The sequence below is a fragment of the Nyctibius grandis genome, chromosome 21, assembly GCF_013368605.1.
Source record: "Nyctibius grandis isolate bNycGra1 chromosome 21, bNycGra1.pri, whole genome shotgun sequence".
Classification (NCBI taxonomy): Eukaryota; Metazoa; Chordata; class Aves; order Nyctibiiformes; family Nyctibiidae; genus Nyctibius; species Nyctibius grandis.
The window spans coordinates 7,633,458-7,655,922 of NC_090678.1; the positions used below are offsets into that span (position 1 = coordinate 7,633,458).

The 22,465-nt window shown below is 56.2% G+C and overlaps 3 protein-coding genes across 6 annotated transcripts in view; all 3 read left to right on the forward strand.

Moving 5' to 3' along the window:
• The first annotated feature begins 1,430 nt into the window (after positions 1-1,430).
• On the forward strand, positions 1,431-5,487 carry ITPA (inosine triphosphatase). Its single transcript, XM_068416979.1, has 8 exons — positions 1,431-1,523; positions 1,622-1,679; positions 1,763-1,827; positions 2,584-2,657; positions 3,514-3,545; positions 4,288-4,403; positions 4,897-4,973; positions 5,267-5,487. Exons 1-8 carry the CDS (start codon positions 1,461-1,463, stop codon positions 5,385-5,387), a joined length of 606 nt encoding a protein of 201 aa, XP_068273080.1. The 5' UTR covers positions 1,431-1,460; the 3' UTR covers positions 5,388-5,487.
• A 267-nt stretch (positions 5,488-5,754) lies between these two features.
• Positions 5,755-11,613, forward strand: METTL13 (methyltransferase 13, eEF1A N-terminus and K55). 2 transcript variants are annotated; one of them, XM_068416868.1, is made up of 8 exons: positions 5,755-5,971; positions 6,560-7,307; positions 8,056-8,255; positions 8,870-9,065; positions 9,320-9,463; positions 9,669-9,881; positions 10,247-10,378; positions 10,884-11,613. In XM_068416868.1, exons 1-8 carry the CDS (start codon positions 5,819-5,821, stop codon positions 11,156-11,158), a joined length of 2,061 nt encoding a protein of 686 aa, XP_068272969.1. In that variant the 5' UTR covers positions 5,755-5,818; the 3' UTR covers positions 11,159-11,613. The 2 variants fall into 2 exon arrangements, with proteins under 2 accessions (XP_068272969.1, XP_068272970.1); XM_068416869.1 differs by having other exon boundaries at positions 5,881-5,949.
• A 6,462-nt stretch (positions 11,614-18,075) lies between these two features.
• Positions 18,076-22,465, forward strand: part of DNM3 (dynamin 3) — a 183,257-nt gene continuing 178,867 nt past the window's right edge. For all 3 annotated transcript variants that reach the window (XM_068416886.1, XM_068416884.1, XM_068416885.1), the window contains exon 1: positions 18,076-18,255. In XM_068416886.1, coding sequence (XP_068272987.1) covers positions 18,110-18,255 — 146 coding nt within the window. In that variant the 5' untranslated portion in view covers positions 18,076-18,109. The remainder of the gene's footprint in view (positions 18,256-22,465) is intronic.

A 22,465-nucleotide genomic window follows, 5' to 3' on the forward strand; every position in this document is an offset into this window, starting at 1 on the left:
GTTCGGGTCACTGATCGCTGGGGTCGTCCTGAGCACAGACCTTCTCAAGGGACCAGCTCTGGCTGTGGGAGGCAGCAGCAGCAGCAAATTAACAGTAACTTCACAGTATTAGAATTTATTGAGCAAGTTTTATAGATTTTTCATGGCTGAAAAGAGCATTACAATGTCTGGTCTCAGGTATGTTATAGAGCAGTCATCCTTATATTCCTTTGAGATTCCATGGTTTTTATATTGCAGCCTGTGCTGTCCCACCCTGGACTGGTGGCAGGGAGGACTGTAGTAAGCGGAAAGGGTTGTTGTTTCCAGCAGTGTCTGCATGCTTTGGGTTTGTGTTTCACCAAGGAGATTTTTACAACAAAAACAATTCCTTCACCCAAGTGTAGGGTCTGTTTTATCCATTCCCTCTTTGTGCAGAAGACAGACCTCTTCATTAGCTGCTGTTTTCCACATGATTGCTTTTTTACAGGAAACAGCATGTTTTGGCTGGAGTTGTGCATTCCTCCTGCAGGGCTGGTTCCTCCCCCCAGGCTGGCTGGTGGGACCCGTGTGGCTGGACCCCGGGGTCCCCATGCCTGAGGGCATGGGGGCTGCAGCGAGGGTTGGCTGCCAGGGTACTGTGGCTCTGAGGCAGGTAGGGAGAGGCCTCCCCCTCCTGGCTCTGGGAGCTGGGCATAGAAGGGAACCATGGTGGGAGAGCTCCCGGGTCCCTGCTGCTTGCCCAGGCACTGCTCCCCACACCGTTTTGCCGGGGAGCACTGGGCTTCACTGCCCCATTCCTCTAGGGCTCCACAGCGGGAGCAGGGGCCATCTTTTGACCCGAGTCCAGCTCTCCCCACCCATGTTTTCGCTACAGCCCCCAGCTGGTCCTGCAGCTGCCTTCACAAAGATGAAACTCGATCGCTCCCACATAGGAAATCTGGTGTCAGCAAGCGCAAAGGCGTGCCAGAGGTCGGGGAGTAAATAGCAGCAGCGCTAGGAGCACAATCCAACAATTATCCCAACTACGTGTGATTCTCCTTCAGGGAAAACAGCGAGAGGGATCCTCCGGCCGCGCTGCCAAACGCTGCGGCAGTAAACAGGGAGGCGGCCGGGGGGGAGCGTGGGGCCAGGGCAGCTCCCGCCCCGCGGGAGGGCCGGGACCAGCGGCCCTGAGGCGGTGAGGCGGCCGGGTGGGAGCGCGGGGGCGGCCGGTGGCGGGGGCCGGGCCCCGCGCCCCGCGGAGGGGGAAGGCCGGCCTGCGCAGCGTCCCGGCCGCCATGGCGACCCACGCAGCTCTCGCGAGACTGTCCGGGGCGGCCCCGCGCATGCGCACCGGCGAGCGTCGAGAGCCCTCCCTCGGAGGGCCGGAAGTTCCACCCTCTCTCAGGTATCGGCGGAAGCCTTCCCCATTGGCTGGGCGGTGCCGCGCGCGGTGCCGCCGCCTGCGCTGATTGGCGGCTCAGCGCGCAGGCGCGGGCAGCATGGCGGCGCCGGCCCGGCGGAGCGTGGTGTTCGTGACGGGCAACGCCAAGAAGCTGGAGGAGGTGGGGGGCGGTTGCCTGGCAGCGCGCGGCGGCGGCCGGGCCGGGCCTGGTGGGGCCGGGCCCTGACGGGCGGGTTTCCCCTCCCTTGTTCCCCGCAGGTCACTCAGATCCTCGGGGACTCCTCTCCCTACACGCTGGTGGCGAAGAAAATTGACCGTAAGTTGGCGGCGGGGCCTGGGGGGACGCGGCGGCGCGGCCCGGCCCGGCTGCCTCCTCAGCGCCGGCCTTTGTGTCCCCAGTGCCGGAGTACCAGGGGGAGCCGGACGACATCTCCGTGCAGAAGTGCCGCGAAGCCGCCCGGCAGGTCGCTCGCTTTCTCCTTCCCCTTTCCCGCCGGTCGGAGCGGTGGTGCGATTGCGGGGGGACCCCAGCCCCGGCGGGGCGGGAGGCAGCCGGGGGCGTCGGGGCTTCCGACCCAGCCCTGAGCAAATTCAGGGACGTGTCCGGGCCTGGCCTGGCCTCGCTTCACTCCTGTTACCCAGCTGTTTCTGGCCTGCGCTGGGTGATGGGGAATTCTCGCTGGTGACAGTGTTTAGGCAGTCCTGCTGCTGCTCCTGTGGCCTCCTGTGGCCCTCGAGCAGCAGGAGGACATGACAGCTCCTTCAGTCCAGCGGTTGTGGACTGAAGCTTCTGTGTGTCAGCTGGAGCTTCTGATGGATCACCTTCCAGAGCTGTCTCTAGGATGGGTGTCTTAAAAGAACCAAGTGAGGACTAAGACTCGAGGAGAATGCAGGCATGCCTCTAGGGCACAGGCCTTCCCCCTCCTTGTCCCACCATTCCTGCCCCCTAAGTGCTCAGAGGGTGTTCAGCTCTGCTCATTTTTCTCCACGTGAGATCTTCCCTACTAGACTTCAGCCACTCCAGCCTGCCTTGGGAGGGCATGGGTTTAGTTGTGCCTGGTATGGATTGCCTCCGGGGCAAAGAACTTTAGCGGCTGGTGGATTTTTGTGACGTTCCTGTTATTGTGTAAACATGAGAATAGGGTAGAGCAAGAAAATGAGGTTGGAGGCAGTGCCTTCCTCTAGGTCTAACATTTCTATCTCTTGGGCTTTTGCTGTAGATTCAAGGACCTGTTATAGTAGAAGATACCTGCTTGTGCTTCAATGCCCTGGGGGGCCTTCCAGGACCATACATGTAAGTAGGAGGGCACTTGCTTCACCTTTCGTGTTCTAGAGTTAGGAGCGCAGGCTGGCAGGGTGTGCTTCACGGGGGATTCTCCACATGCCAGGAGCAGTAGGATCAGGCAGGTGATTACTGGTCTTTGTCCTCAGCTTCATCCTGCACCCCAGGGGCTGGACTTAACTCCTTGAGCCCTGCTGTAAGTCGCTGTGCAGGATGAGGGAGACCGACCTGAGTTATTGGCTCTGGCTCCCGATCTATGGTGCCTGCTCTTGCAGCCAGCTTGGGAACCTGGCCTCACAGCACGCTCTGCGTAGTTAAGGCACCATGCGTTTCAGCAGGACTCTGGGATGAGTGTCCTATAGGTTCTCATACAGACTGCTTTAATCCAGCAGATAAGATTACAATAAGTTACGTTACAGCGTAACTCCTCTAATAAAATACTGCCTTAGCTCCTGGAATGAACTTTTAGTGTGATTAATTCTTCCAAACTCTCTCTGCTGAGCTAAGCAGAGACATAAAAGCTTTATATGATGAGGTTGGCACTAGAAATGGGTATAAGATGCAAACAAGTTGAGTGAAGAAATGTATTTTGGCACGTCAGTGCTGGTGTGAGAGAACTGGGTTATTTACAGTAGACCCCAGTACTGCAGTAAATTAAATGCCCTGCTGCTGGTTTCACTGTGTCCCATTCAGTTTAAGAGCTAAGTTCATCTTTGTTGGTAAATAGGCCAGAGCGAGGTGATTTGACAGCACATTCGAAGAGGGATTCAAAGGGGTATGAAAATGTAGGCAACAATGTCTCAAGGATTGCCTGTATTTGTGAGAAATAATAGCAAAAAATAATCTTTCCTCTCTTCTTCCCCTTCAGAAAATGGTTCCTGGAAAAACTCAAACCAGAAGGTACTGCCTCCCGTGTTACTGCTCTGCGTGTGACTCGGTCCTTTCCGAATGACGTGGATCCCTGCCCGTGCTGGGCTCTGCTGAGCGTGCTTGCCCACCACGCTGCCCGTTTCATAGCTGGTTCCCTTCCTGTTTGACCAGCTCTGTCCCTTCACATTGTCTCCTTGAGCCCGTCCCGTGCCCTTCTTCACGGGACGTTGTTTCCCCTGGTAGCTTCAGCATCATCCCTGCATTCCCAGACGCCTGCCTCTGCAGGCTGGTGGTGGGGCATGTGGGACCTTCTTGTTTGTCATCAGTGTGACCTGGAAGACCTGCTGCTGCCTTTGGTTTCTGTGCAAGCCCCTCTCCACTAACGCTCACCTCTCCTGGTGTGCAGTGACTGCCTTTGATCCCGCGGTTAAGAGTGTGACTGCAAATCCCACGCTGCGTTGCGAGCATGAGCATTAATCACGCTAGTTCAGCGTAGGCTATAGTCCTCTCTGGTGCTGCACAGGCGTTTGCTTCTGCTCCCAAATTAATAGCGGGGCCCTGCAGCTCACACTGTGCTAGATCTGAGGTGCTGGCTTCGGTCATACAAGGGACTGGGCCAAGAGCATCCTTGTACCTGAGCTTTGTCACCTCCCGTAGTTCTTCCTCTCCCTTGTGGTGTGAATGCAGAATGCTCCCTCGATCTGGCTCTCGGTGGGCGTGTTGCGCTCCGAGGGAAAGGCAGTAACGCCGGGATCCTTTCTGTGTCGCTCAGGCCTGTACAAGCTGCTGGCAGGGTTTGAAGACAAATCTGCCTACGCTCTCTGTACCTTTGCATTCAGTACTGGAAACCCAGAGGAGCCCGTGAAGCTGTTCAAAGGCCAGACTCACGTAGGTGGTGTGGCTGGGGAAGGAGACGTGCTGAGGGAGGAGGGCTGTAATGTGAATTTCGTAACAGCATTGGCTCTGTTGAGGACAATTTTAGTGGCTGCTGGGTAACTGAACACCCCTGGAGCTTGTTGGGAGCAGGCTGAGGGAGAGTGGAGCTGGTGGGTGGTGGGTGCTGAATGCTGCAGCCCTCTCGCCCAGCTGTAGGTCCCGAACGCTTTGCACGTTACCTCAGGCTCCTCAGCCCCCTCGCCTCCCTCTGACAGGGCTGTGTTTGAGTGCAGTTGTTAGTTCTGTTAATTGGGGGGGTAAAGGGGCTGTCAACATAGGGCAGCATGGTGGGGCAGTGAGTTTGGGGCTGCTCATTTTGGTTATGTTCTGGGAAGGAGGACAGCACCACGCACCCAGCCTGTGGCTGCGTGTAGCTCTTCACTCCGTGTGTGAAACGTGACTGCGAGGCCATGGCTTACGGGGCTTATTTGCTTTCTTGTGGCAGGGGCTGATAGTGGAGCCCAGAGGCCCTCGAGATTTTGGCTGGGATCCCTGCTTTCAGCCGGATGGCTACGACCAGACGTAAGTGGTGTTTTCCCTGCGTAAGGAAAGCTGGGGTCGAGGTTGTGTGGGGAGAGGAGCCTGGCTACGGGGAAGGGTGGGAGGGAGAAAACGCCCTTCTGGATCTGAACGTGGTGGGTTACGGGGAGCCCCCGGCTCGGGATGGGGGTTGTTGGCTCTGCCAGCGTGCCACTACAGATGCCCCGCCGCAGTCGGGCAGGGTGATGGCAAGCGGAGGGGGGCTCCCGGTGACCGGGGGGGGCACGTGCTGTAGCGTTTCCGCTGCTGAGGCTTGTGGCTTCTCTCCCCTCCAGCTACGCCGAGCTGCCCAAGGCAGTGAAGAACTCCATCTCGCACCGTTACAGAGCGCTGAGCGAGCTATCCGCCTTCTTTCTTCACAGCCACCCGCCGGAGCCACGGGATGGCCCCAGCTAGCGCCCCCTCCCCGGGCCGCGGGCGCCCTGCGCCGCCCGTGCAGCCCGCCGCCCCGGGAGCGCTCAGCCCCGCTGCGGGCTGCCATTAAACCTGCTCCTTGGGAACCCGCTGGTACCTTTTCTTGAAGCCTGTTTTTGTTGCTTCAGACGCGCCCGGGCGCCCGCGGTGGCTGCGCCGCAGGTACCGGCTGCCCCGCTCCGGGGCTCGTCCCGCTGCCGGTACCGGCGCCGGCAGGGGGCGCTGTCCGGCGCGGTGCCGCTAGCCAATGGGAAGCGGCCGGGGAGAGGCAGCCAATGGGCTGAGGGTCCGCCGCGTCCAATGGGCGCGCGGCGCACCCGGATGCAGTCAGCGCGCGGCGCGGCGGCCCGGGACCGCGTGCGGCGGGAGCGGGGCCGGGGCTGAGCCCGGGCTGGGGCCGAACCTGCCCGGCCATGGAGCTGCTGCCGCGGGGCCCCGCCGAGTTCGGCTCGGCCCCGTACTGGGAGCGGTTCTTCCGGCAGCGCGGGCAGCGGCCCTTCGAGTGGTACGGGGCCTTCCCGGAGCTCTGCCCCGTCCTGCGCAAGTACGTCCGGCCCCGCGACAAGGTGAGCCCCGGCCGGTACCCAGCGCCCTGTGCCCGTACCGAGCCTCCCCCGCGGCGGCGAGCTCTGCGCCACAGTGCCCCGGCTTAAAACGCCGTCGTGCGGTGATCAGACGATGCGAAGCCCCCAGGGTGCTGTAGCAAGAGGAGAGACCCACGAGTTGCCCCGGGACGGAGAGCTGTGGGGTTAAAACATCCACATCATCCGCAAAAGAATCATGGAATCGTTGTGGTTGGAAAGATCATTGAGCCCAACCGTAAACCTAACACTACCAAGCCCACTACTAAACCATTTCCCTAAGCACCACATCTATTCGTCTTTTAAATACCTCCAGGGGCGGTGACTCCACTGCTTCCCTGGGCAGCCTGTTCCAGCGCTTGGAAGAGATGCAGCAGGTGCATCGCTTCTGTGCCCATGTGGCTTTTGTATGTGGAAATGTTCTCTCAGGGCCCTGGCGAGCGGGTTTGCAGGTGCTGCAGGTGTGGTTTTTGCAGGGGGCTCTTGGCTGTGGCTGATATTTGCTCGTAAAACACTTTGGGGCGCATTCCCGGGGTGTTCTCACCATCACGCTGCTCTTGTGCCACCCCCCAGGTTCTAGTGGTGGGCTGCGGGAACTCGGAGCTGAGCGAGCAGATGTATGACACGGGGATGTGCGAGGACATCGTGAACATCGACATCAGCAACGCCGTGATCCGACAGATGCAAGAACGGAGCGGGAACAAGAGGCCGAAGATGAGCTACCTGCTGATGGACGTGCTTCAGATGGACTTCCCTGACGCCCACTTCCAGGTGGTCCTGGACAAAGGCACGCTGGACGCCATCCTCACTGATGAAGAAGAGGCCACTCTAGCCAAGGTGGACAAGATGTTTGCCGAGATCAGCCGGGTCCTGCAGGTAGGAGGGCGCTATCTCTGCGTCTCCTTGGCTCAAGCCCACGTGCTGAAGAAAGCAGTAGAATACTTCTCCCAGGAAGGCTGGGTTGTGCGTGTCCATCAGGTGGCCAGCAGCGGGGACAAGCAGCAGTTTGTCCTACCCATCTTTGTCTATGTCATGACAAAGTTCAGGAAGATCCCTGGCTCGGCACCGCAGATCCTGGAGATCTGCCCAGAGGAGCAGGACAAGCCGATGCGGGTGGAGAGCGCGGAGCGGCTGGTGGCGGCGGTGAAGGACAGGCAGCATTACGCCCTGCTCTGCAGCCAGCTGAGCAAAACCCCCTGCGGGGAGCAGCTTTCCCTGGATCTGTGTGACAAAGAGAGCGGGAGGCCTCGCTACACGCTGCATGTGGTCGACAGCCTCTCGGTGAAACCTTCCCGGGACAATCACTTCGCCATCTTCATCAGTGAGTACAGCTTCTCCTGGCTGCGATGAGATGATGCTCTAGCCAGGAGCTGCAAAACAGCCAGTGGTCCTGGCCCTTCTGAAATCAGGGCTGGAGAGGGAAATAACCTGTCTGTGTGGGGTTTGGTTTATGTTTTAGTCCTGGCTTTGTGGTGGGACATGTGTTTGCCTGGTGATGCAAGCACAGATCTGGCACAGAGCTTGCTGGCTGAGCGGATGCCTGTCTGGCAGCAGAGGGACACTGCCTGCCCTGCCTCCAAGGTGGTGATTCCTGCTTTGATGCTGGTGACAGCCGACGTAGCACATCACTGCATAAAGCCAGAGCGCGGCGGATGCAGCCAGAAAGGTGTCGCTGTGGTCTGTGCGGGCGTCCTGACTTGCCAGGGCCAGGCTGCTTGGGGCTGCGCTTCACTTCTGCGCTTGCACCTCGCAGAGACGCATCAGGCTCTGCCAGCAGTGCTGTTCCCTCCCTGTCCGCCTGCAAAGCTGGGGCTTAGCATAGCCTGGAGACGGGTCGTGAGGCTGTTGGACATCCCCTTCTTGTGAGATGTGGCTTTTCCAGCCTCCTGCATGAGCCTGGCCAAAACGGGGAAGGTCCTGGCTCTCTTGATGGTTGCAGAGCATGGCTCTAGGCATGCAGTGATACCTCCTCATGATGTCTTGCCATTCCCTGCAGCTCCTTTTTCAGAGGCCAGGGTGGTTGCTCGGGGACTGGGACTGGCCTGGGCTGATGACAGCCCCTTCTGCAGTCCCGCAGGGCAGAGAAACCGAGTGGCTCTTTGGGACGGAGGAAGGGCGCAGGCAGCTGGCCGCCAGCGCGAGCTTCAGGCGCCTGGTCACCGTGGCCCTGCACAGGGAGCAGCACTACGAGGGCATGGCGGGCATCCAGGCGGAGCTGTCGGGGAAGGTGATGGAGCTGGCCCCGCCGGGCCTCCCTGCCCGGCAGCAGGTGAGCCCCGCCACCCGTTCCCCTCGCTCGGCTTCCCTGAAACTGGGGCCAGGCTGGCTCTGTGCCAGCAGCGAGTCCCTCTTCTCTGAGGGAGACCAAGCTGTGTCGTGTGAGCTGGCTGCCGTGGCAGGGAGAAGGCTGCCTCAGGTGTAGCTGCTTTGTTTTTTCCTTCCAGCTGGCTGCCTTTGCTTGGAGGCAGGATTTGAGGCGTCTGCGTGGCAGGATTCAGTGTGAAGTCCTTGCCCTCCAAAACCCAGCATCCCAAGAAAACCAGGCATCCCAAAACCCTAAGAGCATCTGGCCCCTCTTTAATCCTGGCTTTAACTTCTCCTGTCCCTTCTGTCTCCTCCTTCCTACTCCAACTCCCCAAACCTGAGCTCTTGCAAGGAGTCTCGAGGTGTTTGCTCCCTGTACCCCAACATATGTGTACAGGGGGGAACCTGGTGTCCCATGTACTGGTCCCCAGCTGCCCTGCGGCTGCTACAGCACATCCCTCTGCTCCTGCGACATATCCGCTTCGTCCCAGGTCTTTCGCTGTGGTCAGGACAGTGGGAATGCCAGGGTCTGTTCCTGCAGCCTTTCCTTCCTTGCACTGGTCCTTGTCCTCCCTGCAGGTGCCCTTCCTGTCCGTGGGAGGGGACATCGGGGTACGGACAGTATGGCACCGTGACACCAGCCCCCTGAGCGGGGAGTATGTCGTGGAGGATGTGAAGGGAGATGGCACCTGCTACTTCCGACGCCTCATCTTCCTCTGCAACAGGAACGTGGTGCAGTCGGAGGCTCGGCTCCTGGCCCCCGTGCCTCTCCCAGGTATGCGGGGCAGATGGGGCAGCCAGGAAGGCGCAAGGACCAAGGGTGACTTTTTGGGGTGGCAGAGAGATTGATATGGGAGGAAGATAAAAGCCCCACTGGGACCTGCCTGCCTTGTCCCGGGGTGGCTCTGGAAGAGTTTTTGCACTCTGCTGCCTGCCCTGTGGGTGGGACAGGGGCTGGGGCTGGCGAGTCCCCAGAAAGCATCCTTGTCTGCTGCCTTGCCTTACCAGCTGATGCCTCCTGTTGCTCAGGCCAGAAGAAACGGAGGAAGGACAAGAAGAAACCCAGCCCCATTGAGCCACCCGCGGCCATCGACAAGAGCTACCTGTGCTGTGAGCACCACAAGGCCATGGTCGCGGGGCTCTGCCTGCTGAGCGGCCCTGACCCCCTACCAGGTGATGAGGCCGGCGGTGGGAGGCTGTGCCCAAGGCAGGCGTGGGACAGGCGTGTGGGTGTCCCCATGCCCCAGCTCCTTGGGGAAGGGCTGTCCTGGCTGTGGCACCCCATGTGCCCTTTCCAAAGCAGTTTAGGCAGGGGGGTGGGATGGGTGGTGTGAGCACGGCTGTCCCGGCAGCTCACTCAAGTGCTCTCCATTGGCAGGAACCCCGCTGGCGGTGCTGGTGGTGGGGCTCGGCGGGGGCAGCCTGCCCCTCTTCATCCACGACTACTTCTCGCAGGCCCGCGTGGCGGTGGTGGAAATCGACCCCTCCATGCTGGAGGTGGCCACGTGCTGGTTCGGCTTCTTCCAGGGTGACCGGATGCGGGTGCACATCTCTGATGGCCTGGACTACGTGGCCAAGCTGGCGGCTGAAGGTACCATCTCACAGAGCAGCCCGGGCACCCTGTCAGGCCCAGTGGGTGATACGCTGGGAACCGGAGCCCTCTGCTTCCTGTCCCTGCCCATCTCCTGCCATGTGTCACGAGCTCCAGCCTTGCCAGGTCCCTGCCCCTCACAGGCTTGTCCTTGCGAACATGTGCAGGGGAGCTTAGAGTTGCTGCCTTCCCCCAGTGCCAAGGGCTGCTGCTGTGGGTTTCATTTGGAAAGAGAAACCCCAGGAGAGACAAGGAGCCGTAATGTGGCAGAGGGGTTGTCCTGACCACCCTGTTCGTTGCCTTCCTGCCATGTGGGGCTCATCTCTGTCCCACAGAATAACGAGTTTCTGTGCTCCCTCCTGCAGCCCCAGCCCAGTATGACGTAGTCATGTTTGACGTGGACAGCAAAGACCTCACAGTGGGGATGAGCTGCCCGCCCCCAGCCTTCGTGGAAAAGCCCTTTCTGCAGAAAGTTAAAACCATTCTTAAGCCAGAAGGTAGGAGGGGGGGAGATCTGGTGATGTCTCCGGGGCCGGGCTGGCCAGTCCGGTGTGGGGTTTGAGTAACAGGGCTGTGCCACAGTTTCTCATCCTGGAGAATAGCGGCCGTGGCCAGGATTGCTGCGTGGCATCTGCCGCTCCTGGCAGGTCCCAGATCCGGGTGTTTCAGTGGGCGTTGTGACAGCAGGGAGCAGGGCAGAGCAGGTGGCCCGCGGCACTGCTGGGTCAGGCAGGCTGAGACATTCCGGGGGGCCAAGAAAGGCTGCGGCAAGGCAGAGGGTGTAGGCGGTACCTGGGAACAGATCGTGTGGCAGCAGGGACGTGGAGCTGGGCTGAGGGCACTGGGGGGATGCCGGTTCTCCTGTGCTGCCGCGGCGGGGACGTTTGCACCAGGACAGCACCGATTCAGCTGCGTTCCCACAGCAGCTGAAGGGAGGGAGGCAGGGAGCAGAGTGGTGTATGTGGGCCAGTCTGAACTCCCATCCCTCTCACCCTGCTGCAGGAGTCTTCGTGCTCAACTTGGTGTGCCGCGACGCCCGGCTGAAGGAGTCTGTCCTGGCCACCCTCAGGGACGTCTTCCCGCTGCTCTACGTGCGCCACATCGAAGGGGAGGTCAATGAGATCCTGTTCTGCCAGCCCAGCCTTGAGGGCCGGCGGGACCCTGCAGAGCTGGGGGCACGTGCCCGGGCACTGGAGGGGGCCCTGCAGCAGTCTGGGCGCCCCTGGGACAGCTCGTACGCGCTGGCGGACATGCTGCAGGCCGTCAAGATCCTCTGAGAGGGGCCTTGATGCTGCTTGAACGAGAGAGGTGTCCCCGCATGGGCGCTGCAGCCCCGCAGTGGAGGGATGTCTGTGGCTGGGATTGCCACCCCTGCGGGGCTTGTGGTGGCCTGGGTCTGCCTGAAGGACGGGACTGGTGCGGAGAGGCGCTCCCTGCAGTGTGGCTCCCCAGGAAGGGGTCCAGGACTGTGAGAGGCTGTGCAGCCCAAGGGACAGTGTTGGGGTGGTGAGGGGAGAAAGGTGCTGTGGGTCTGGCAGGACTGTGGGTTTGGGTCTGTCCCCTTCCTTTCCACCACGGATGGCTCCTTCCCTCCGATGCTGCCTCTCCCCACGCCTCCAGCATCCCTGGTCACTGGTGTCTGTGCAGAGCCCCAGCCCTACCCCAAGCCTGGTTGTGGATGTGTGTGCGTGGGTTGAGAGCTGTGAAAGTAAAGTGCTTAGGGCTGCTCGGAGGCCCGTGGTGCTTTGGCAAGGTTATTTCTGGAGCTCCCAGCACCCCTGCAAAAGGTATGGTCACCTCCACTCCTCAAGGGCATGTCCTGGGGGCAGACAGCTGCCCCTTGTACCCTAGTGCCCCCTCCCTACTCCCCTTCCCCAAGCTGTACCTTACCATGTGCCTGCTCATCTTCTGTGTTTCTCCAGCCATCACCACTGTAAACTCGGACCTGTAACCCCTGGGGCCCCCAGCCCTTTTTTCCCCTCCCCACCCCTGGGCCAGCAGGGAGTCAGCCCTGTGCTTGGGCCCCTGGGTGCACCAGCCGACTTGCCCAGCTGGGGCAGGTCAGCCTCCCTGCAGAATGAAAGGGCAGCAGGGAAGCACCCATCAGGCTGCTCCCACAGCACCACATGCCTGCCCAGGTGGCTCATTTTGTCTCCTGTGGGATTCAAAGCCTGATGCCTCCCTGCAAGGTTGAGCTGAAGAGCTGACCCATGGGTCCTGCCTGGTTACCGAGCAGCTGACCTGCTGGTGCTCCGTCATTCATCAGAAGTCATTTTTGGGGGGCTTGTCTTTCTCCCCTGCAACAGCTGGTACCAAAATGAGCCTGAGACATGGTACCAAAGTGACTAGCTTGCAGACATCAAGGTGACAACCTGCTTGGGCACCATGAGGCCTTGCCACTGACCCTGCACCCTCACCCCATGCTCACTTCTCTGCTGGTGCCCTGAGCGAGGACATCTTTCTGGTAGCTGCTTCCTAAAGCAAACCCTCCCACAGCCCAGGGTGGTGACAACACACCAGAAGCAGCTCTGGGAGATTTGACCCAGCCATTGGCATGGAGGCAGCAGCAGCCGCATCACTGCCAAAACCATCTTGCCAGCTTTGCAGCTTTTGCTTGCTGTCCCACCAGGGTGTTGGTGGGCTGCTGCTCATCATCCTGTCCCTCCTCAGCAGGACCCAGGTCTCCTCCACCTGCGGGAAATCCAGCTTTGTTTAGAAAGCCGAGTGAGAGGGTGCATGAGCCCAAGGGTTTGCAGTTCCCCAGCCCCACAGGGACCCCAAGGGCTCTCACCCCCTGAACCGGTGGGGACTGCGGCCACTGTGCCGATGCAGGAGAAGGGGCTGTTTGTGCCCAGGGGTCACTACAGCAGCCGTGCCAACAGCAAGCACGTCCCTCTGATCAGCATCTGTCGCTATTATTTTAGTTTTAATTTGACAGTGGGCTCTGCTTTGGAAACCGCTTTGTTCAGGTCCCTTCTCCAATGCTCCCTGCCTTATTCCCCTTCACTCAGAGGGACAAATTGGTGCCCTACTTTCTCCCTGGGCTGGCCCGCTTCTATGCAGAGGGAGCAGATGCTTTTTTTTAAAGAAGTGCTTCTGATGGTTCCCAGGCACTGGAGAGTGGGGCTGGCCTGCTCCCCGCCGCAGATAAAGGATGGCAGCGTGGGCGCGTGCCCTCGGCACGTTGCTCACCGCCCGGTCGCTCTGCAGCGCTGTAGCGTGTTCACTTTTTTGAAAGGTATCTATTATCCATCCACCTTAGCAATGGCAAATTTCTCAACTGGATCAGCAGTGCTGCATTTAGTCTATTTTTAACTTAGTTTTCAATTCTCAGCATAATTCCAATGACATAGGGGGGTGTGTGTGCCCTTTATTTTACCGAAACCGTCACCTTTCTTCCCCAGGAGCTCATACAAAGGCTGCGTTCATCCTTCCCTTGTCCACTTCTGCCTTTCTGTTGTGCTTCCTCATCGCTGCGTAACGCCACATCCTGGTGGAAAAACAAAAGCCATCTATCAGAAACAACGTAAGGATGAAATCTGTTTGTTACAGCTGTCCTTGCGGCTACTGACAGCCCTACAAGCGTGGTCTGGAAATATATTTCAGCTAGAAAATTGGCAAACTCATGAGCGCTGCAAATACCTGAAATCCCCCTCTGCAGGTAAAATGCTCCAAGGCTGGAATAATTGATGTGTAGTAAGTATTTCTCTCCTGACAGCCAACACATGCAGCTAATGTATATGTTTGGGAACTGTGTTTCTGTTGAGTGTTTTGGCAATATACTCATGTTTACATCCCTTACTCCTCCCTTCCTTTGCAGCGTAGGCACGCTGTAAGCACGGGGATAGAAACAAGCACTGCTGTCACTTAGCAACCTCCGCTGCCTCTGAGATGCTGACTTTTTCCTTTCTGGATTTCCCAGCACAAAAAGAGATGGCCACGTAACTCATCGCATGGCTCAGGCGTGAGGCTGTAGCCAGCTGGGGATGCTTTGGTGTGCTCCAGGCCCAATCCCTCTCGGAGCATTGCACCCGTGTCCCGCTGCCGCTCCAGTGAGCGAGGCACTGGGAGTCGATGGGTCAGCCCTGGGCTTTGTGGGCTTGGGTGGAGGGAAGCAGCTGGTTGTGCCCAGCTGTGGAGCCTCTTTGGCCCAGGGTGGTGGGATGGTGACACTAGGAGGTAGGTGGCAGTGAGGTGCCACACATACACCCCATATGGTACAACCTCCTCACGTGTCACAGCCCAGGTCTCTGCTCTGCAGAAGGACTGGAAGTGGCTGGGCTTTCAGGAAGAGGGTGGAGGTGGATGGGGGACATACTGTCACCAGCTGAAAGTATGTCAAGCAGCTGGGAGAGATTTTGCAGTAACAAAAGCTGTAGGGACTGAGCACTGAGGCTGATCCCCCTCCAGCTGGGAAGAGCTCTGCAGGGGTGAGCCTGGTCCCGCTGGCTGGGGATGCTGCTGCTGCCTGGGCATGGCAGGGTCACAGCAACAGCCATGTCCCGGAGGGTGGAAGCGCCTGGGAGTATTCTGTCCATGAAATCTTCCCTCGGGGAAGCACATGGCTTGCCAGGCTTTGTGACCAAGGAAGCAGGCGTGCTGCCAGGCTGCAGCGAGGGAGTACAGCTCTTTCCTGGGGCGCTCAGGGCTGCAGGGAAACGTCTCCGTGGGCTGCAATGCAGCATGGTGGCCCTTTTCTACCCTGCAACTGGATGCACCCAACTGAAGGATGCAGCTGGAGGTCACAGGGCAGGAGAGAGGCCACCATGGCAGACAGGACAGGGATTGAGGTGTCACTGTCCTGCAATCCATGAGTCAGCAGTGCCCCAGGCTGCAGGGGGGAGGCAGAAAGCACCTCTTCTTTACAGGGGGAAACGCTGCAGCTGCTACTTCTAACCACAGCTCTGCACTGCTCTTTCACTGGCTTTAATTCTGTCCTTCGCAGCTTCAAGGTCTGAGCTCCCCTCCTGGCAGATAAGCAGGCAAAATGCTGACCAGCACCTTCACGCCAGCACTGCAGAGCCAGGTTCTGCTGAGGACCTGGGAGCTCACTGGTGCACAGGGCTCCTTGCCCACTGCTTTGTGCTCATCAGCTGCCTGAAAAGCTCTGCAAGGCTCTGGGTTTGTATCTGAAGCAAGAAGGAGGTGAAGAAGGTCCCTGGAGAGATGAAGATCATGTGTGAAGGAGCCTGCTTCTTCTAAATGCTTCCTGGGGAGAGGACGGAGCCTCGTATGTGCTCTGCTTCCCTGGTAGGGGAGCGTGCCTGGGACTTCACTGCAGGCATCTGCAAATCACTGTTGTAGTTTATATATAACCCATTTTTCATGACGGGAATTGCACTGGTGCGTGTTTATAAAGCAGCCTGGGGACCTGATCCAAATGTCCTCAGTTTTAACGTCACGCTGCCTGCTTAGGAAGAAGTGTCCGTGGGTAAGTTTGTGAGCTGAAATGTTACAGCTGCGCCCTGAAACCAGACTATTTTTGCTTTATATTTTTCTGGAAGTCAGGGCAGGACAAACTTGCTGTCCGTAGGCTTGATCTGAAATGCACTGGAGGCTTCGGCAGGGCTGGGGGCCCCAGGCAGGCTGTGCTGGAGCTGGTGACATCTGGAAGTGAGCAGACAGCAGTGCCGGCGGGGCCAGCGTGCCACCCTGAGGAGCAGGGCACCCTTCTTGCCATGCTGGGAGAGGTGGTCAGTGAAGGTCTTCTCTCCTTGCTGAGCCTGGCACGTGGCAAAAGGAAATGATAAATATCGTGGGGCACAACTGAGCACAGGGTAAAAATAGAGCGTGTTTAGCTGGCTAACCGGTGAGCTCTCAGGGATCATACCTGGTGCTCTCCAGGAAAAATGTTTCTTGCATCGCCCTCTGACGCTGGTTTGGGTCTTTTTTTTCAGGGTTATTCATTGCAAGAAGCTTTGCAATGGTCTCTGCTAGTACTGCCCCTGTTTCTGTTAATTTAGCCACTCTGAATCTCAACAAATTCAGAAAGCCAGGCTGGGCTTCACATGGGGGTTTGGAGCAAGCTGCCTGGAGAAGTCAGCTAAAAAAAGCAGGGACCTGAAGATACGCTTGGGTGCCCTTCCTGTCTTCTTCGCTGCTCTCTTGGAGCTGTTGGAAAAATGAGCACCCTTGTGATAACGTGGGCATGCATAATGAAAATGTTCGTGCTTTTTCCAGGAGGTGGGACATCTGTACTGGGCTGCTGGTGGCTTTTTTTAGGGGAGAGCGGATTTTTGCAAGTGATGGAGTCACAGGGTGAGTGTGGTCACTTAGCAGCTTTAACTCAGCTTCAACAGGAAAAAAAGTTTCGTTTGGAAACTTACCAGACTTTGGGGAATAACTTTTCCTAATCACAGTTTTTTTCCTTATTTTATTTTTTTTTAATTGTGGAAACAAAGAAAGATATAATTTAAAGACCTCATGGAAAGGACAGTTCCCCAGGTTATCAGTTTTTAGGTGTGCATAGCATTGCTCCTGAGGCATCAGGCCTTTTTTAATCTTCATTCGTCTGGTGTGGAGATACTATCCTATTGCCAGGCTGTTCTTCTACCAATCTTAATTATTTCACTGGGGCAGCAGAAAGTGCTCTGACACTCAGATGGGATGGATTTGGCCAGAAGGCGAATCTGTTCTTCCCCACTTCCAGCTTCTGTAGGAAACCCATGAACTGGAGGAAGGCCAGGCAGCTACTCTAGTGCCTGCTGGCATAGCCCGCTCGCTCGGGAGTGGAGAAAAAAACTAATCATGCTGCTAATTGGCATAGTTATGTCAATAACCCCCGGGCCCCATCTAGACAGAAATGATTGCAAGGCTTTTCTCAGGGGCTCTGATGCTGGGGAGGTGATCTAACCGCAGCGGCAAAGCCACCGCTAGAGAAGCCATCTCTGCGTTATGCCGATTAAAAATTTTTTAGCCAGAGCTAAAGCAAACCATCCATTTGTTTCCAGGGTTAGAAGTCAGTCTGTTGTAGAGAGTAATTTTTTCACACTTACTGAGAGCTCTGCCCAAGAAGTTTTGATAATCCTCCAGATTGTTAGTATCTGTCAGCCTGCGGGATGTTTGCAGTTCCCTTTTGTTTTGCTTTTCACGCTGAGTGAGGCCGGTGTCTGGTTTAATACAGAGGAGAACTTTTATTGCTGCGGGACTCCGAAGCTTCTGTTTCGGATATTTTTGTGTTGTGCCTGCTGCCAGTAATCACAGATAAATCTCATCTCTGTTGTTCGCCTGTGCTTTTAGCTCAGCCTCAGTATGCATTTTTAATTGAACCCACTGCAATGACGTGGCTTGGACCTTGTTATCACTTCCCAGCTTGTTCGTGAACCATGAACCCGGCTTCTCGGGCCTGCCCTGGCGCGGTTCCAGTGAACGCGTGTCTGACCCTGGCAGCACTCCCGCCCGTGGCTGAGTGTCGGTGCCACTTGCCAGGGCCCCTCATGTGCTGCAGGGATGGATCGTGGTTCCTGCTGCTCCTGTTCCCATCGCGCGTGGGAGCTGGGAGGAATTCAGCACCTGGGATTGCTCCAGAATACCCTGCTCGGCAGATTGGGGAGGACTGAAGCCAGCTCTCTGCCAGATCCCTTGCCCATAAGTAGGACCCATTTCCTCCATGTGCTCCCAGTTTGGCACTGTTCCCAGTTTGTTGCCAAAGTTGTAGAGGAAGCGCGTGTGCAAACCTCCGCTGGGTGCTGGAGGATGGCACAGCCCCGTGCTGGGGGTCACGGGGGCCGCCACAGGCCTTTCCGTCAGTGGGATGGGGTGGCTGGCTGGGATCGGGGCTCAAGGGGGAGAGGGGCAGCATGGCGGCCTCGTGGGTTGGTGCGCAGAGCGGGGCGAAGCGTGGTCTTCGCGCCCAAGGGTCCCAGCACCGAGGCCGGCTTGTCCACCTGCGGGATGAGCCCACCCAGCCGCTCGGGCGGGCAGCGGGGGCTGCGGGCTGCCGGGAGGACCCCACGGATGCTCGCTGCAAGCTGCTGCCCTGTGCCGGTACCCGGCAGGAGGCTGTGCCGGTGCCGGGCCGCGGAGGGGCCGCTGCCACCGCAGAAAGGGCAGAGGGGACCCCGCCGCCACCGCGGGCTGCCGGGCTCAGCCCTGCCCGGGGGGCGTGGCCTTTCCGCCGAGATCCCGCCCCCCGGCTGGGAGGTGGGACGCATGCGCAGTACGCCGGCCGTTACCTGTCAGCGGCGGCGGGCGGAGGAGCGGAGGCGGGGACGGGACGGCGCGGCGGGATGGAGGGGCTCATCCCGCTCGTCAACCGGCTGCAGGACGCCTTCGCGGCGCTGGGCCAGAGCTGCCTGCTCGACCTGCCGCAGATCGCGGTGGTGGGCGGGCAGAGCGCCGGCAAGAGCTCCGTGCTGGAGAACTGCGTCTCCAGGTGAGGCGGCGGGCGCGACACCCCCTCCGCGCGCCCCCCGCGCCGGCTGCGCGCGCCGTTCCCGCCGGCTGTTCCCGCTTCCGACGGTCGCCGCGCGTGCCCCCCTCAGCGCCGCCCCCACCCCTCATAGCGGCGGGGGGAGGCCGGTTGTGAGCGGGGATGTACGAGGCGGGGAGAGGGGGGGGGGTCCCGGCTCCGCGCCCACCGGGGGTGCTCGGTGCGCTCCCCGGTGCCGCGGGGGCGGCGAGGCGGGCCCTGGCACGGCGGCGTCCTTGGTGTGCGTGCTGCGGGGAAAGCCGCCGCGACTCCGGTTCGTGTGCCCGCTGTGTGGGGGGGTTAACTGTTGTCTGGGGGAAAAAGGGAGTTTAAAGCCGCAAATCCTAATTATGGTGGCGGTTCTGGGTCTGGTCGGTTACTGGTTCTCGTACCATTGCGCTTCGTGCCGTCCTGCTGCGCATGTGGGTATTCGCATCTTTTCTAAAAATTACTGAAAGGAGAAGGGGGAGCCTGATGATTCAGGTGCTCCTTTCGACGGACAGGCTGGCTGTGAAGATCTCCTGAGCTAAACATGAACTTCGTAAAGTTCCTGCTGCCTTTGCGGGCTCCTGGAGGGAGGTGGTGTTTTCAGAGCGTAGCTGCAATCGTTTGTTTGCATATAGGATCGAAAGTACTGTTGTATGTCAGTGACTGGGGAACTTTCATGAGTCGAGATCTTCATTAAAGGTGGTATTAAATGCTGTGTCTCTCCACAACCTGGCTGTGCGTCATACTGCAATAGCTCTTGATAAACAAGATAAAAATACTGTACAGTTCTTTATCTCTACTTCAGAATTTACTCTATGTTAAATGTCAGTTCTTCCTCTTCTTTCTACTTGAAGACTGTAGCAAACTACTGATGTTGACAGTACTGCCAGTCTCTCAAGTTTAGAAAGCACAAGTGAGATCCTCAGAAATCACCGTTGGCCATCAAATTATTAGTTTTCTTTAAACAAGTCTTTAAAGTATTTTGGTAACCTTTTGACTTTCTGACCTGTGTGTCCACGAAGCTGTGCAAAGCACATGTGCTGAGGAGGAAAGGCATCATCATCCTTCTTGTCAATAAGGATATTTTGGTCCCTGTGGTGGCACGCACCTGGGATCGGGGCTGAGTGTGGTGAGTTGGGGGCTGATGTGTTTCTCTGGATCCAGCTGTGCTGATGGAAGAGGTTACTGCTCCCAGATGCTTGTTATTACTCCCCTGCTAGAGGGATCTATGCCATCTGATCCGCAGGTGGAGCTGTTCCTTGGAATGCAATGTTCTCCTGCCGCCTGGATGCACCTGGCTAGAGCAAAAGGTGAAAATTAGCAGTTTGTGCTAATCTGGCCCGTTTGGTCTGGAGGCTGGAACCAGCTGCACAAGTGAGATGTGGACATTTCTAGGAAGAATTATGAAGAAAAGATAAGGGCAGTGACTTTTTTCACCCACGTAGTTATTCACCATGCAGCCCGTGGACTCTGCAAGAGAGTCTCTTCAGAGCAGAGCTTACAGACTGTTGGGAAGCACCAGGGTGTCTCTGTCGCATGGGATCTGGAATTTGGATTCTTTCAACCTGGCCTTAGAGGTCCACATCGTTGTTTTATGCAGTAACTTATTGAGATACAGTATCAGCTGATCTGTAGTACGTCCCTACTTGCAAGCTTGGAGCCTATTGCAAACGTGACATTAGAATGCATATTCCATGAGACTTAAGCTATGTTTTACTCGTGCCTTTCCTCTAGACTAAGTGAGTATGTGTGGTCAGCAGATGTATACTTGCTAAGCTGTGAGAACTTGATCATGAACCCTTGGAACCAGATTAATAAATACCCATGAGATCGGAAGAGTATTTTGCTTGTCAGATCAGCAGGCAGAATGGTCTATGGCTCTTTTTAGTAAGCCATAGGACATTCCTGTTTTTACAGGATAACAAAGCTGCTCTCTGCAAACAAGAAGTTTATTACATCTGTCTTAATATGGCTTATAGAGGTAGCACGTCTCATTGTAGAGGTGTGTTGCGCTCATTTCTTTTTGTCAGTGGTACATTGCATGATGTGTGATTGACTGCAGGGCAAACATTAACTAATAGTAACACAGCTTTGAAATTTACATCACAATAAAATAGTCCTAGCATTGCGCTGAAGTTTGAGCATTAATTCTCATGGTTTTTGTTTGGGTTTTTTTGGTTTTGTTTTTTTTTGTAGAGTTTTTTTGTTGTTGCTGTGGGGGTGGTGTTTTGTTTGGTTGTTTTTTCTTTAACCACATGAATAATTTTGAACCCTTAGCCTTCAGAGAGACATTCAAGATCTCCTCTCTTCAGGAATAGCTGTAATTGGTAAGAGGAAGGCATCTGTCCTCCATGGAGAGTGCAAGATCTTGCTGCAAACGTGCTGTTTGTTGATAACCTGAGTATTAGTTAGTGGAGCTCTAGTGAGGTTAGCAAGGTTCTTTTTAACTCTAGGATCAGACTGTTATTCTCTGCTGCATGTAGCCACTAGACCATTGTGCCTGTTTCAGTCATTTGTGGGGTCTTTGGTTGTGCAAGGATGACCTTTTTTTCCACTTGGACAGAGGAAACCTGTTTTCTAGCTTGCAGGTGGTATCAGATTTGGAGCCTAACTGCCCAGGAAACATGTTGGGCTATACTGCATTACCCCCCATCTAGTTTATGTATTGCCATGATTTTTCAGAAGGGTTGTGAGGGATCTGGCTCTGGCATAGTTCTGCGGGCTGACAGATGGTTCTGGAAGTGGGATGCAAGTCCTGTTATTTCTGAAGCTGCTGAGCGACACGCATCCATCAATGTCCCCAGGGTAGCACCGAGCCTTGTTTAGGTGCACACAGCATCCTTAATTACTAACAACAGTCAGTGAATATGTTGGGATTAGATTGCATGTTTGATCTGCATCAGTGCTGGTGTTGCACGAGGATGAATTCGGCGTGTTTGCCTGCTCCAGGAACTGTGCGACACCCTGAACTACTTGTGGCATGGTAGGTTGGCTTGGAACAAGGCTGGAGTGGGGCAGTGTCAAACCTCCAGTGCAGGCATTATTGTTACTATTTGGATTCGCATCCGCTAAGGTATTTGGAGAGTTAGCTCTTCCTTTATTGCTCCTCTGTGTGTAAGGAGACTGCTGCTTTTGGTAGTCAAGGACTGTGTTTGAAGGGTTTCCTCTCAGGATTCTGGTTATATTTAGATGGAACCAGAGATTCCAGAGAGCACCTGAGGACAACAGTAATTTCCATTTATAGGTTAGACCTTCATGTGTTCCGAACTGGAGCTCATGGCACTCGTTTGAGGAAATGGTATTGTCTGAAGCACAAATGTTCTTCTTGCCTGCTTCTCTTTGTAACAGAAATAAATGTACCCTTAAAATACTGAGCCAGTGTTTGAAGCAAAGGATCTAGTGCAGTCTTCTGGTAGGAGTTGGTGGGAGAGAGATTCAAAAGCACAAAGGGGAGTCAAACATCTACCACCAACAGAGCACCAGCAGGAGATAGGTGCTTCGCCTGGTCTTACTCCTTTGCTACAGATGAGTACAGGACCATGACCTTATATGTTGTTTGTGCTTTTTAAACATCTTGCTTTTGATAATAGTAGGGTTACTTAAAAGAAAACTAATGGCAGGAAGCGATCCCTGGAAACTGTATTAGGAGAGAAAGCATTTTCTATTATTTCATATAACCAAATGGGCTTTTAAGATAACTAAAGGCACCGATGGCAAGCCACCTTGTCAGGGCTTCTTTCTCCAGATTTGAATCAGAACCTTATTTCATTCTTAGAAATAGCGAGAAATTAATAATTAGATTTCAAAGCTGAAAGCTCTTTACTTCCTTCCCTGCTTAATATAATATAAGCTGCATGTGGCCAAATAATTGTTTTATAAGAGATGTGAACTCTTGGTTGTAAGCCTGTCACTCATAATCAAAAAAGCACTTTTGTTTTAAGAGCCTGAGGTCTGGTTTTGTAATACAGCTTCACAGCGTTTTGATCTGAGATGCTTTTGGTAATCTTATGCCCACTGCATGTTGTATAGCTATTTATTATGACATATGTACTAATTTTTTTTTTTCAAATTACGATTCCTTGTGCACTCAGCTCATTCTTTTTCCTTGAGATGGTGGTTGTGAAAAGACTGCGTTGAGTCATTAGGGGAAGAGAAAGGACTTTAAATCCGTCTGTTGAAGCAGAGA

What these genes read in the sequence shown, in the direction of transcription:
- ITPA (XM_068416979.1), top strand. Translation starts at nt 1,461, where the DNA reads ATGGCGGCGCCGGCCCGGCGGAGCGTGGTGTTCGTGACGGGCAACGCC. An exon ending in GCCGCGAAGCCGCCCGGCAG is followed by an intron (nt 1,828 to 2,583) that starts GTCGCTCGCTTT and finishes CTTTTGCTGTAG; the next exon opens with ATTCAAGGACCTGTTATAGT. An exon ending in GGAAAAACTCAAACCAGAAG is followed by an intron (nt 3,546 to 4,287) that starts GTACTGCCTCCC and finishes TGTGTCGCTCAG; the next exon opens with GCCTGTACAAGCTGCTGGCA.
- METTL13 (XM_068416868.1), top strand. Translation starts at nt 5,819, where the DNA reads ATGGAGCTGCTGCCGCGGGGCCCCGCCGAGTTCGGCTCGGCCCCGTAC. An exon ending in TCACTTCGCCATCTTCATCA is followed by an intron (nt 7,308 to 8,055) that starts GTGAGTACAGCT and finishes CCCCTTCTGCAG; the next exon opens with TCCCGCAGGGCAGAGAAACC. An exon ending in GCCTCCCTGCCCGGCAGCAG is followed by an intron (nt 8,256 to 8,869) that starts GTGAGCCCCGCC and finishes TCCTCCCTGCAG; the next exon opens with GTGCCCTTCCTGTCCGTGGG.